This window comes from Solanum tuberosum, unplaced genomic scaffold (genome assembly GCF_000226075.1).
Source record: "Solanum tuberosum cultivar DM 1-3 516 R44 unplaced genomic scaffold, SolTub_3.0 scf00436, whole genome shotgun sequence".
Lineage (NCBI taxonomy): Eukaryota > Viridiplantae > Streptophyta > Magnoliopsida > Solanales > Solanaceae > Solanum > Solanum tuberosum.
The window spans coordinates 201063-215157 of NW_006239373.1; the positions used below are offsets into that span (position 1 = coordinate 201063).

Consider the following 14095-nt stretch of genomic DNA (forward strand, 5'->3'; position numbering starts at 1 on the left):
GATACATCTCGTTACATCGCTTTTGATACATTATCTAAGTGATGTATCCGACTAAAGTGAAGGTAGAAGGTAAGGATGTTGTAATTTTTTCAAATGATCGATTTTTTTTTTAAAACATGATAAAATAAGTTGGATACCATAAAAAAAATAAAAGTTGCATATACGCATAAGCCTGTGAATATCAAGAGACTGCTCAAATTAAATTCTTACTCACTTTGTAAGGCTCAGTCTTCACTGTCACCCTCCATCGTCGTCTCCGATTCTACAAAACTCAGACCTTTTTTTTGTACGTTTCAACGAATTGTTTCCGTTTTTGCGCATCAATTGGGGAAACTTGTGACTTGTCAGTAAGTTTTCAACCTCTCTTCGTCAGGGTTTACTTGATCATTTTGTACTTTATTGCTTTCATTATTAAAACAATTCTTATAACTTGTGCAATCGTTCACAATTGAAGCTCAAAAAAGGAAAAAATAAATAAAATTGACTCATAACAAGGTTTATCGAATTTAAGATGATTTATTTTTCGAGAAACTAGTCCATGAAATGATGGATTGCCGTGAAAAGTAGTGTGACATTAAAGTCCAAAATTTTGTGAAAATGCATATGACATTCTGGTTTCAATTTTCAAATTATGTTATCCATTTTCTATGGGAAACAAAATTCTTTAAGATCTGCATACACTCTACCCTTTTCAGACGCCGCTCGTAGGATTTACATTGGGTATGTTGTTGTTGATGTTATCTGAATTATGGATGGAACTTTAGTTACTGTGCAGATTTATTTATTTGCCTTAATATTTTGGTAAAATGCCTAACATTACGAGTATGTCTTGTTTAATTACCAAAGGTTGAACCGTTTTTTCATCATATTTTGTTTTTTAAGATACCTTTAAAATAAGGCCATAAGATACCTTTTATTGCCAGGCTGCCAGCACTGGATTGTTTTAATTTCTCATTTGATCACTTGTTATGGAATTTAGTTCTTTTTCAGTTGAATTTATCTCAAGCTAATGATGCATCTCTTTTCAACCTTCAAGAAGGCAGGCCTTGTTACAAGCTGAGTATTTATCATAGGTTGTGATTTTAACTGTTAGCTGAGGACATGCATCAACTGAAGCAGGTGGACCCTTTTTTCAAGAGGCCAAGAAGGTTATAGTTTCTTGAGGATTGGTATATGGAAGTTCCAATTAAAGCAATTTTTTATCATTCAAGTATAAGGGCAAACTAGATTACAGAATTTTGATTGTGCTCAACTATAGGCTAAAACCTTTGGGCTTTGGTTACACCTCGTTGCTCTAATGGGAATATAATCATTCTTGAAACATGCATCAAACTCCTAAAAAATCATTCTTCACCTTCTCTCTTATCCCCTTGCTTCTGGTGTATACACTCATCCGGTTTGACTCATCTTTATTCGTTCACCTCCCGAAGTTTCCTCAATGCCGAACACTAATTATGCCTGAATCAGTAGAGTCTGAGCCATTTATTGCTAGTGGCTCTGATGACTGGCAGGATCAACAGAAGCAACAATCTGATAGCAGAAGTTATATTGTTCGATTCTATCATTATAAGGAAGCTGAAGCTCACTGGAATTATCTTCAAGATAACTTGAAATTTAAGGGATGGCAATGGATTGAGAGGAAAAATCCGGCTGCAAGATTTCCTACTGACTTTGGTTTGGTGGCAATTGATGAGTCAGTGAAAGAACTTTTGCTAGAAAAGTTCATAGAATTGAATCTTGTAAAAGACGTTTCATTGGATTTGAGCTATCAAAGGATAGTTCTTGAAGAGAAGAGTGAGAAGATTGGGGCTTTTGCTAATGGGAAGAAAAGGCCTGGGAAGATGTTTACTGCTATGTCTTTCAGTGAAGATCAAAACTATGCGGTGGCCAACACTAGTAAATTGAAGATTAGCTGGAACAGACATCTACTGATGCAGGCAAGTCCACTAATGTTATTGTGCTTTGTTATGCATAATTTACTGGCAATCTATGTTGTTGGAATGCATGCTATCTTCCTTTTTGTGATTATAACATATGATACGGTCAACTGTGCTGCATTGTATATGTTCATAGGAGATTAATCTCTTTCGGTTACCTTTGGTATTTGTCTATGATGCGGTCAACTGTGTTGCACTGTAAATGTTCATAGGAAATTAATTTCTTTTAGTTACCTTTTGTCTTTGTCCTTTTCCTGATTTGGTCTTATCAAGTGTCTATTCTTCTGGTAATTCTCCTTGATTTGAGACTTCCGATCGAGAAAAAATAAGAGAAAGATTAGAGAATACGTGAATACTAATGTATTATGACTGATTCCTTTTATGGGCTCAATTTACAATGCGTAGCTGTTTTTCTCAAGTGGGGCTACTTATAAGAAGTGCAACTATTTACATTTAGGTATCTGCACTTGACTATCCGACACTCCCCTTCTAGCCCGTCCATATATGTAGTGACATATGTAACTACATACAGAACTGGTGAAGAACTTGTGAATATATCTACAATCTGAGCATTCGACTAAAAGAACTTCGCGAGAATGTCTTCTGAGATTATGAGATTATCGTATCCCTGACAAAGTGACAATTCATTTATTTGCTTAATTCTTTCATGACACACCAAATGCAACTGAATATGAAGAGAAACTTGATTATTGCACGTAAATTCCATCTTATTGATCACTGTAAGTTTCGATCTTTGAGCGACTCTTTGATCCATACAGTTCTGCAAGTTTTCTCCGCCATGGCCCAATATTTTGCTTTTGCACTGGATCTACCAACCATGATTTGTTTATTTACTCTTTCAAGATACCAAATGACCTCTAACTAGAATTCCATATATATCCTTAAATCATAAGAGCCTCACTTTAACTTGCTTGAATCAGATCTAAGAGTGTGAATCGGTCTATAATTTGTCATTTTTATGTCTACAAGGTTTTCAGGGCATACTTAGGCAGTGAAATGACAATACCTGATTTGGTTTGCGCAACGTTGATGCCTAGAAAGTACAAAAAATTGCCAGGTCTTAGATGTATCATTAGTATTTTTCACTGTCAATGATAACTATGTCAGCGACATAAACCACCAAATAAATGCACAGATTCAGATAACTTCATAGTGAGTCATGCCAAACCCTGAACTACTTGAAAAAGTTGAAATTCTACCCAAAAGATGTTGGAAAATCTCGTCGGACAAGTGTTTGAAGGTTGTCTTGAAGGATCGCTAGCGCTTTTTGTACATACTATTTTTATAGAATTCTGTGGTGGAGATTATCATTTGGATGCGTCATAAAATTATATGTGCAAGTTTTGTTATAAGGAAAAAGTAAAGTTTGTCGTTTTTCTATGGTATATGTGTTTGCTTTCCTCAACCATAATTGTGTTTTTATCATCTACCTTTGCTCTTGTTTGGCTCTTCCAAAGAGCATTTAGCAGAAACAAAGGTTTTACATATAAGCAGGCATTCCATTAGAAAACTAGCTCAAAGCTTTGCTAGAGACACATCATGTGTCTCATCATGGGCTAATGTTGATGTGGCCATTCCTTTGCTTGTTGAACGAATTGTAGCTGTCCTACTTGGTATCAAAAACATCTACACATGAGGTCTGGTTATGAAAGTCAATATTCAGAATCATATTATTGTGCTGTTTTGGGGTCATTGGAGGGATAAGAACTGTGATATGCAGTTTGACTCTTCCCTATTTCTGCTTTCTTTCTTATGTAAGTTTCCTGAATGAGTGTTCGTATCCATAACTTCAAATTGATTGTTTCTTCCTGGTGGCACTCAAGGATAAAAACAAAGTTAACTTCCTTTTTGAAAAGCTTTGAGTGCATTCTTTGAGTGACCGAGTATGATGTTGCTGCTCTATTCTTTTTTTTCTTTTTCTACATTGAACATTGTTGTTCCCTACATTTTCTTAATAAACTTGTTTTTGTCTATCCTGTATGATTATTTTGCAGAAATCTCAAATCACATCCCTTTTGGGGGCACATGAACTTTGGTCAAAAGGGATTACTGGTGCTAAAGTCAAAATGGCAATTTTTGATATAGGTATTCGGGCAGGTCACCTGCATTTTCGTAATATCAAGGTATCTTGTCTCCTTTTACTAAATTTTGTATCAAAGAAATGCTTCACTTAGATTCAGTGTGGTTTGAAGCTTGACATTTTCAATTACATTGTGTCAGTGCATATATCTTGTTACCATCTTTACCTCATCAATAACAGACAATGGGCTTGATACCTGATTAATTTTCAGGAACGCACAAATTGGACCAATGAAGATACATTAAACGACAATGTAGGACATGGGACATTTGTAGCTGGTGTCATTGCTGGTCAGGATGAAGAATGCCTCGGTTTTGCTCCAGACACAGAAATCTATGCTTTCCGTGTATTTACAGATGCACAGGTAGTGGATCTTCAAGTTTCTGCTTACTTAAACATTTTAAGAAAGAAAAGCTCCATCACACCCCCAAAAGAGCAAGACTGCAACAATCTCGTGCCTTAGATTAGTGACTGATTTATTGTACTGCTCTTTTATATAAATTTGATACTTGCTTAGTGCTAATGATGGTTCCTGTTATCAAAAGCCAGTCCTTTCATCAGCTCTCTCACTATAGTTTAGAAACCATATTTTTGCTTTCTGGTTAACTCCCTGACTTAGGAAAGGAGTTTGTGTTTCAGGAGTTAACCATGACTCTCGTATGTAACTACTTTACATCCACTTGATTCCTTGCTAAATGTCTGTTTATGAGAAATGTCTGTTCAGTTTATTGCAGGTCTCTTACACATCGTGGTTTCTTGATGCATTTAATTATGCAATTGCAACCAACATGGATGTGCTGAATTTGAGCATAGGTGGACCTGATTATTTGGATCTCCCTTTTGTGGAAAAGGTGAGATCATCAGGTCACTGATCTATTAGTTTATTTTTTTCTGGGTGCATTTTGTCTACAGCATGGGCATTGAAATGATTTTTTTCTGTTACATTACTCAACAAAATTATCGTCTAAGTTTCCATGTTATTTGTGGTCTGGGATGTTTAAGAAGTTTGATTTTAGTTGTCATCATGCTAATATTATATTTCCTTATTTAGTGCATGGATTTTAATTAGCTTCATGAGCTTGTTGGTGCATGTGTTTCATTAGATCTATTAATTTTGCAGACTGAACTATGTCATGGAGATCTTATTCACAAGGATTATATACTCCCTCCGTCCCAATTTATGTGGAACTTTTCGGATTTCGAGATTCAAACAAGTATATCTTTGATCGTAAATTTTTCATATATCTTTTAAATATTTTGAATTGTCAATTATTGTGACTTATGGTACTTTTAACATAGTTTACAAATATATAAATTTCATTTCAAAAAATTCGAAGATTCCATGCGCAAATTTCCGGTCAAACTTAAATTGTTTGACTCTCATAAAACGATAAATTGAGACATAAATTGAGACAGCGGAAATATTAATTTAGTACTCTTTTTCGTAGAAACAATCCTGAGATTTTAAGCCTGTCATTTCACTGAAATTAGCATTATTTCCAGCAGGACCCGAAACAATGTTAGCAGAAATTTTCACCTTTATATTGATGAAATGTACAAGAACTATAATTACGCCTCAATTCCTAACTAGTTAGAATGGCTATATGAGTCCTCACCATCCATTCTGCCCCATTTTTTGTCATCCAATATTCAATAGCATGGACATCTATAATTCTAGAGGTTCTTTTTCTACTAAAATGCAAATTTCTTGACAGATTAAAGAAGCTCCTAGTAAGCATTAGACCTAATATAAGCGCACCAGCATGACTACAGCTTAATTCTTACTATAGATCTTTTGCTTCTATTGTGTTCTATTGCTAAGTTTGTATGAATTCCAAGAGAAGATTGTAGATATCCCTAGCCTCTTTTAACACCTCCAATTATCATGGTTTCACATCTTAGGAACAGCACATTTTGAGGATTATTTAGGACATGACAAGACCATCTCAAATGACATTCTCTTATTTTATCCTTTAAATGTGTTACTTACACCTTCTGCGAGATGCGATCATTTCTATGGTTTTGTGCTATCTTGTATTATCGTACATTTAGCTTAATGTCTCCATTTCAATGACGCTCATCTTCTCTATATAAAGACCAACATTTACTCAGGCATAGCATTGCTAGCCTTATAACCATTCTATGAACTTGGTTTTATAGGTACCCTCTTATCGCATAAAATTGTGTAGCACTCAATTTTTACCATCTTGGTTAAATTTGATGTGATACATCTTCTTTTATCATACTACTGTCCTAGAAAATTGAGCCTAGATAAATGGTATGCATTTAGGTATGCCGCTCTCGTCTAGTCCCACCTCAACGTCACTCTTCTTGTGCTTGCTTAACTTGCAGTGTATGTGTTTTGTGTTACTTCTATTTATTCTAAAATCTTACCCTCTAGAGTCTTTCTTCTTAGCTGCTTTATATTGATGACTGTAATCAATATTTTTTGCTAGGTTTGGGAGCTTACCGCAAACAACATGATCATGGTTTCGGCTATCGGAAATGATGGACCACTTTATGGTACTCTAACCAACCCTGCATATCAAAGTGATGTTATTGGTGTTGGTGCTATTGATTATAGTGATCATGTAGCCTCATTTTCTTCACGTGGCATGAGTACCTGGGAAATTCCTCATGGGTATGCTGTTTTTTTTTTGCTTATGAATATTCTTTTCTGTGAAGTATAATCTTTATACAGACTAATCCTTTATTTTTCTGCCCTCTCCTTCTCTGTATTTAAGTTTATGTTATGTATATGATCACATAGGGAGTCAATGAGTGTGTTTGGATGTACCACCCTCATTAAAAGAAGATGCCCTTAAAGATCAACTCTTCTGAAACAAACCAGCATTTTATGAGCTTTGTTCTATCCATGGTTGTGATGTTTCGAGTGAACTTCTGCTGAGTGGAAAATGATGGATTAAAAATGGAAAAAATGTTGTTTGATGAATAGGAACATAACAGCTGTTGAAATGCCTCTTTTTGCAGTACACTCAGCTTCCAAGGAAAAAGAGAAGGAAGACAGATGAGCTGTAAACCTGAAATAGAAGATAGTCACAATTAGGGTCTTTGCTTCTTTTTTTTGCCTTTTTTCTTTGTTGATGATTTTGTCATGAAAATAAGAAATTCAAAAGTATGGTTAGTGGTTTTTTTTTCCTTTCGATTCTTTAGGCTTTTGCTATTCGAACAAGTTAGTATGTTTATCCTACACTTTCTAGGAGTTTCTTAGCCCTGTCAGAGATTTATATGCTAGTAGAAGATATAGAGAACTTCTAGTACTTTTTATTTTATTTTGTGCAATATTGTCCTGAGATGAGTTTAATGGAGAAACATGGTTAGTGAAGATTCATATAGCCAACCCCAACTTGTTTGGGACTGAGGTCGCAGTTGTTGCTTGCCTTTCTAATAACAGTTCAATAAAACACTTATCTGATCAAACCATAGATTTGTAACTCATGGACTGTGCCTTGGCAGTTATGGACGTGTGAAGCCAGACCTTGTTGCTTATGGACATGAGATTATGGGATCCAAAATCAGCACAGGTTGTAAAAGATTATCTGGCACAAGTGTGGCCAGTCCTGTGGTTGCTGGCATAGCATGCCTCCTTGTTAGCATCATCCCTGAGAACAAGCAAAAGGGAATTCTAAATCCAGCCAGCATCAAGCAAGCGTTGGTTGAGGGGGCAACAAAGCTTTCTGGTCCCAACTTATATGAGCAGGGTGCTGGCAGGGTTAACTTGTGAGCTTATTTATGCTTGCTGCTCAATGATATTCTGTGCATTAGTTATTCTTTTGTTAACCTTTAACGTTAATGCTAGGTTGGAGTCATGAAATTTTGAAGAGCTATAAACCTCGAGCAAGCATCTTTCCCAGTGTTCTTGATTGCCCTTACTCTTGGCCATTTTGCCATCAGCCACTTTATGTGGGTGCAATGCCAGTTATATTTAATGCTAGCTACTATTTTAAATGGAATGGGTGTAATTGGTTATGTTGAGCGCCCACCTACATGGCATCCTTCCAATCATGAAGGTAACCTTCTTAGCATCCATTTTACTTAATCAGATGTCATTTGGCCATGGAGTGGTTATCTAGCACTACACATGCAAATTAAGGAAGAAGGAGCTCAGTTTTCAGGAGAAATTGAAGGCAACATAACTGTCAAAATCTACAGCCCACCAGCTGTAGGTGAAAAGAGTCGGCGAAGTAGTTCCTGTGCCTTGCACCTGAAACTGCAAGTGATTCCTACACCATCAAGATCTGTACGGATATTATTGGATCAATTTCACAGTATTAAGTATCCACCAGGCTATATTCCGATAGATTCCTTTGATGTTAGGAATGATTTACTTGACTGGCATGGGGATCACCTGCATACAACTTTTCATTCACTGTTTGACATGCTAAGAGATGCTGGATACTATATCGAAACTCTTGGCTCCCCTCTTACTTGTTTTGATGCGAATCAGTATGGGACGCTTCTCCTGGTGGATCTCGAGGATGAGTACTTCCTCGAAGAGATAAAGAAGCTAAGGGATGATGTCATTAATTCAGGTCTTTGTCTGGCTGTATTTGCTGACTGGTATAATGTGGATGCAATGATTAAGATGAGGTTCTTTGATGGTAATACACATAGCTGGTGGACACCAGTTACGGGAGGTGCCATTGTTCCTGCTTTAAATGATCTTTTGGCTACCTTTGGTGATAAAATTCTGAATGGTGATTTTTTCTTCTCCTGTAAACAGAATCGGTATGCATCTGGGACTGACATTTTGAAGTTCCCGAGAGGGAGTAGAAGTAAAATGATAAACTTTCTTTAGTACTCCCTCTATCCCTAATTACTTGTCCACTTTTGAAATGACACACTTATTGAGACAACAATGATTAGCATAGTAAAGTTACCATTTTACCTCGATTCCAAAATCAATTTACTCATTAAAGCCATTATCCAAATTTCGAAGATGAGATAACTAATCAATGTTGTGGGAAGTTCATCAGTTTATTTATTTATGACAACTTTTCATATTTTAGTGGATTCACTGTGTAAGAGCCACAAATGATAGAGAGAAGGTTAGCACTTGAGTTTAAGTAAAAAAACATTACAATCATTTCTGTTGAACTAATGAAATGCTCTTTTGGGTAAGTATAATAAATATTGTCTTGTTTCAAAATGGATGAATTAAAACTTAAATATTTTCAAGAAGTATTGATTGAGGGTATAAATAGAATTTTTTTTTCCTTTCTTGATTTGTCAAAATGGACAAGTAAATAGGGACAGCTAAAAGAGGAAATATGGACAAGTAATAGGGACAGAGAGAGTATTAATTATGAAGTTGATGAATTAAAAATTGAGCAATTTTCACATATAGCAAACATAAAAATCATATTTGTATGTTATAGCTATAGTTTGCATAATTGCGCTCTATAGCAAATTTTATGTTTGTTATGGAGCTTTTGATTTGTATAATTCGCTAGATATATCCAATTTTATACAAATTGTTCAGTTTTTTATAAATTCAAACGTAAATAAGTTAACCATTTAAAATAACCTCAATAAGCCGTTAAACCCCATACATGTTCCTTGTGAACACGCATTGAAACGTTTTTAAAACATGAACCAAAAGTATCTAATAGCAGTACTTCATTCATGTACTCAGTATGAATAGAAATAGTTTAGTGTCTAAATAAAAGTAGCTTTTGCAATGGCGAGCACAGCCACTGACATATACTCCCTCTGTTCCAATTTATATGACTTATTTTCGTTTTTAATTAATCTAAAAAAAATGACACATTTCTATATAAAATGTCTTAATGAAATGATTTACAACCACACAATTTTTTATTAATCATTTTGAACCACAAGTTTCAAAAGTTTTACTTTCTTTCTTAAACTACGTGTCAAGTCAAACTATTTCACAAAATGAGACAGAAGGAGTAGCATATTTGTGCTGTTGGTACACCAAAATTTGGAAATATTGACATAAATTAGTTCTTACAATTACTGATACTGAAATTTCCTCAATCAAAACGATATCTTTAGAGACTACTATCCATGATTTTCAGGGGAATGGAAGCTTAGGAAATTTGCTTTAATGGAGGAACATACAGAGACGATAAAAAGATCGGGAAATCGATAAGTCACGCATGCAATGTTGGAGAACCAAATAATACTTAATACCATATCTCTTAATAATCTGTCAACTAAAAGGGAAACTTGACAACAAAATGTGGTCAGGGGAAGAATTTGCAAGTAACTTTAGTAACTTGAGGATATAGTTTCCCTCCCACTTAATCTCAGCTTGGACCATCAAAACCAGAAAGAAGATCACAGACTGAACCAACAATTAAACAAAATAGTTTCTAACATCACCTCAAAACAAAAATGATCATTTACTGTGTAACGCCAAGCCACTTTGTGAAGTTCTCGAATTCGGTGTAATCAGAATCTGAAATCATAGTCTTGAACCAAGATGTGCCTGCTGCTCTGATAGCTGATGCCTCCTCCTGTCAAATATGATGCAGAAAATTGAGTAACATAATGCACAACCAAACTCAGGTTTCAAAGCAAAATAGAATTGTGTTGTGAGGTTAGTGAAATCAATATCGAACCAATACCAATTTCATGGAAAAAAGTTCAGCGGCAGGAAAACTGAAATGCAACTTTTTCAGTTTTTCACTAAATTATGTGCTTTTTTATATCAACGCAGTTCTTTTTCTTTCTTTCAACAAAACAATATTCAGTCAATATATGCAGTATATGTCTAAGTCAGTTTTACTCTTGACACAAAAAAACTCCATGTGTTGAACTCATTTGGAAATTAACATTCCTCCCTTTCAATTTGTTTGTCCTAGTTTACTACTATCCCTATATTTCAATTTATTTGTCTTAATTACTACTCGCTCCATTCGAATATAAATGAATTTCTATTACCTTTTAAATGGTCTAAAATGAAGAAATTTTTTCAAGTCCAAAGATGTAATAATTATTTTTTTCCAATATTACACTTCTTTTTAATGTGGTTTTTCAACTATTTTAAATTACCTAGGAGTATCGTATTCCCTCCATTCCAAAATAAATTATTTTTTGATGTGTGACACACCTTTTAAGAAAGTTAATTAAAGATATTAATCAAAGGGTAATTGGATATTACCCTTTTGTAATAGAACAATTCATGTCCTGAAAAACACACTTTTTAATACTATATTCCGAGAAAATGTAAAAATGTTGAAAAGCTCGTTAGGACGAGCGTAACTATGGATGGGGGTGGGGGGCTTTGTACTATGAAAAAATTCATTCATTTTGGACTAGAAAATCATTCATATTGGAGTGGAAGAAGTATTTTTTTCAAGACATGAATTCCATTAATTACAAAGGGATTATATTGACAAATTAATGTGTTCAATTAACTCACTTAAACAGTATGTCACACCCCAAAAATTCATTTATTTTGGAATGGCACGAGTATTTGGACAATTTCTGGATATTTTCTTTTATCATAATTTTTTCAAATACTTTTTTTATTCACTCCGTCTCAAATCATATGTAGCTCTTTCACTTTACACGCCCCTTAAGAAATATTTATTAGGAGGAATTTTTGACTATTTTAATCATATCTATATTTAAGTTATGATCTTTCTCCATTAAATATTTACTCAAAATTTATGTGCATCTCCAATAATGAAATGAGTATGCAATTGTCGGTATATCAACAAAAAACTAAATTAACAACTTCAAGAAGTAATAACACCCCCTAATCAAGGATTTTGCGGTCTTCAAGAAAAACTTTATCGAGGCTTAATTTTACGTTGAACTTCTAAAACGACAAATAATTGGAGACAACTTTTTTATAAAAAGCAACAATAGAGACAGAAGGAGTACTATTTTAGATTATTAACAACAATATGACTTTTCGTACTTTAATGTAGTTATTAAATATGCAAATTTTACTGTCTCAATTCATTTGTTGCTTACTAAAAATAGTTTCACAAATTATTTGTCGTTTTAGAAGGTCAAACCAAAATTATTTTTCCCACTTTACCCTTGATATCAAAGTCTTTGTTATGGGTGTTACTACTTGAAAATGTTAATTTAGTTTATTCCTAAGTGTCTATCTAGATCTTCTACTCATTTGATATTGGCAATTGAATACTCATTAATGGAGATTACACATAAATTGAACAAATATATTTACTAAAGAAAGATTGTAGTCAAATATCCTAAATTAATATTTCTTAAGGGACGTGCAAAGTAAAAAAACGATCAATAATGTGAGACGGGGATAATTTCCAAAAAAAAATGAACATTGCATTCCCGAATTTATTTGACCCCGTACTCAAAATCAAGCCAAACAAACTGAACAAAGGGAGTACCACAACATTCCATATCTAATAAAAATCAAAACTTAATCCAACAGTATCCTACCCTTCAAGGCTTCCTGTCTTAGCACTACCATCTATGCATTGTTTTGCAACTGAACCACCAAGACCAGTTCTCAGTTCCAAAACAAACCTTACTACTAGCTTCCCTAGCAGGCTTAAATATGCCGTTAACTATATGAAGAAAGGGGTGCAGAACACAGGAAAAATCCAAAACTAATGTCATGACTATGGTAAATTCAGCAAATTATTAATATGTTTATGTATGTTGTTTAATGGTACTTCGATTACCAGAAACAATCTCTACCACCCAAGATGGTAGGGGTAAGGTCCGCTTACGTTATATCCTCCCAAGATCCCAAGGGGGCTATACGGTTTTGTTGATGTAGTATTAGTTCATGTTAGTAAGTTAGCTGATATTCTTATACCATCACTAAAGATATAATACTACAGTAGTAAACTAAACAATGAAGTGTAAAACTACACAAAAATGTTGGATTATGTATCAAAGTCCACAACTTTAGAAAAAGTTTAGCAGGACATACCTTAGTTATTTGGTGTCTCTTCTTGTCAAGCTTCTCGTTCTTAGCCTTGACACGTTGAGCCTCAGCCAAAAGAGACATTCTCTTTGCAGTCTTTGCATAGGGGTTGAGTTTCAGCAGCACATTCAGGTTCTTAAGTGGGTTCTTCTTCAATGTTGCCCTCTTCACATCCTTCTTGATAGGTCTCACAACCGATTGTACCTCGTCCGAGTTGATGATCCTAGCAAGGTCAGCATTCACCATCTTTGGACGTGGCAATAAGTATCCCTTCTTCTTCTGAGATGGCTTGTCGAATGACCCGTAAATCTCATCCAATTTCTCATAAGCTGATTTTGTCCAGATAACAAACCGTCCAAGATGACCTCCAGGAGCAAGCTTTAAGAGATTCAAACGCTCAACATGGCAAATTTCCACTCCAGGAATATTACGGAAGGCTTTAACCAACTTAGCCCCTTCAGTTCCATACACAATCAATGGACCTTTACGGGAAATGTAGCGACGATTCCTCATCTTACCCTTTCCTGTACGAATAGCATGGCTATCCTTCGCCTTCTCGGCATCAGGATAAGCACCCACTTGCTTTAGCGCCTTGATAGCATTAGAAGTCTTCTCAATTCCCTCAATGGAATCAGAAACAACCAGAGGAAGCTCAGGTACTGATTCAATACGATGTCCTCGGGCGAGAACCAATGAAGGAACTGAGGAAGCAGCAATAGCTGAAACTACCGCATATCGCTTCTGATTAACCGGAATCTTTCTATGCCAACGGCGCCAGATCTGTGTAGGAGCAAACATACGACCACCACGACACATATTACCAAAAGCAGCCTGTCCAGCACGGTGAGTTCCACCACCAGCAACACGGGGGATACGAGATACAGCACGACCAGTACCCCATGACTCAGCAGAGGTCTGATGACCCGCCTTTCTCGAAACGGCGTAAGGTTGTCGTGCATTTTTGGAGATATTGGCGTGGACGTAGGTTACAACGTCAGGTCGGATCGGAGCTTTCATGACGGCGGGGAGAGGGATGGCCGCGGAACCGCCGTCAGTAGGCATGTCATTTTCGAATGTTTGAACCGTGGTGGTGGGGATGGCAGCAGCTGTAGCCATTTCGGGGGGGGGGGGGGGGGGGGGGGG

The 14095-nt window shown here is 35.6% G+C and overlaps 1 protein-coding gene and 1 pseudogene across 2 annotated transcripts in view; one reads left to right on the forward strand and one right to left on the reverse strand.

The window, feature by feature from the left end:
• Positions 1-188: 188 nt before the first annotated feature.
• Positions 189-9163, forward strand: LOC102595966 (subtilisin-like protease SBT6.1; annotated as a pseudogene).
• A 1024-nt stretch (positions 9164-10187) lies between these two features.
• The window catches only part of LOC102590167 (60S ribosomal protein L4-1-like), a 4704-nt gene continuing 796 nt past the window's right edge, over positions 10188-14095 (reverse strand). The window contains exons 2-3 of one of the 2 annotated variants that reach the window (XM_015303544.1): positions 12959-14077; positions 10188-10541 (exon numbers count right to left, since the gene is read on the reverse strand). In XM_015303544.1, coding sequence (XP_015159030.1) covers positions 10428-10541; positions 12959-14068 — 1224 coding nt within the window. In that variant the 5' untranslated portion in view covers positions 14069-14077 and the 3' untranslated portion in view covers positions 10188-10427. Of the gene's footprint in view, positions 10542-12958; positions 14078-14095 lie in introns of those variants that run through there. The other variant, NM_001288695.1, reaches the window with a different exon arrangement.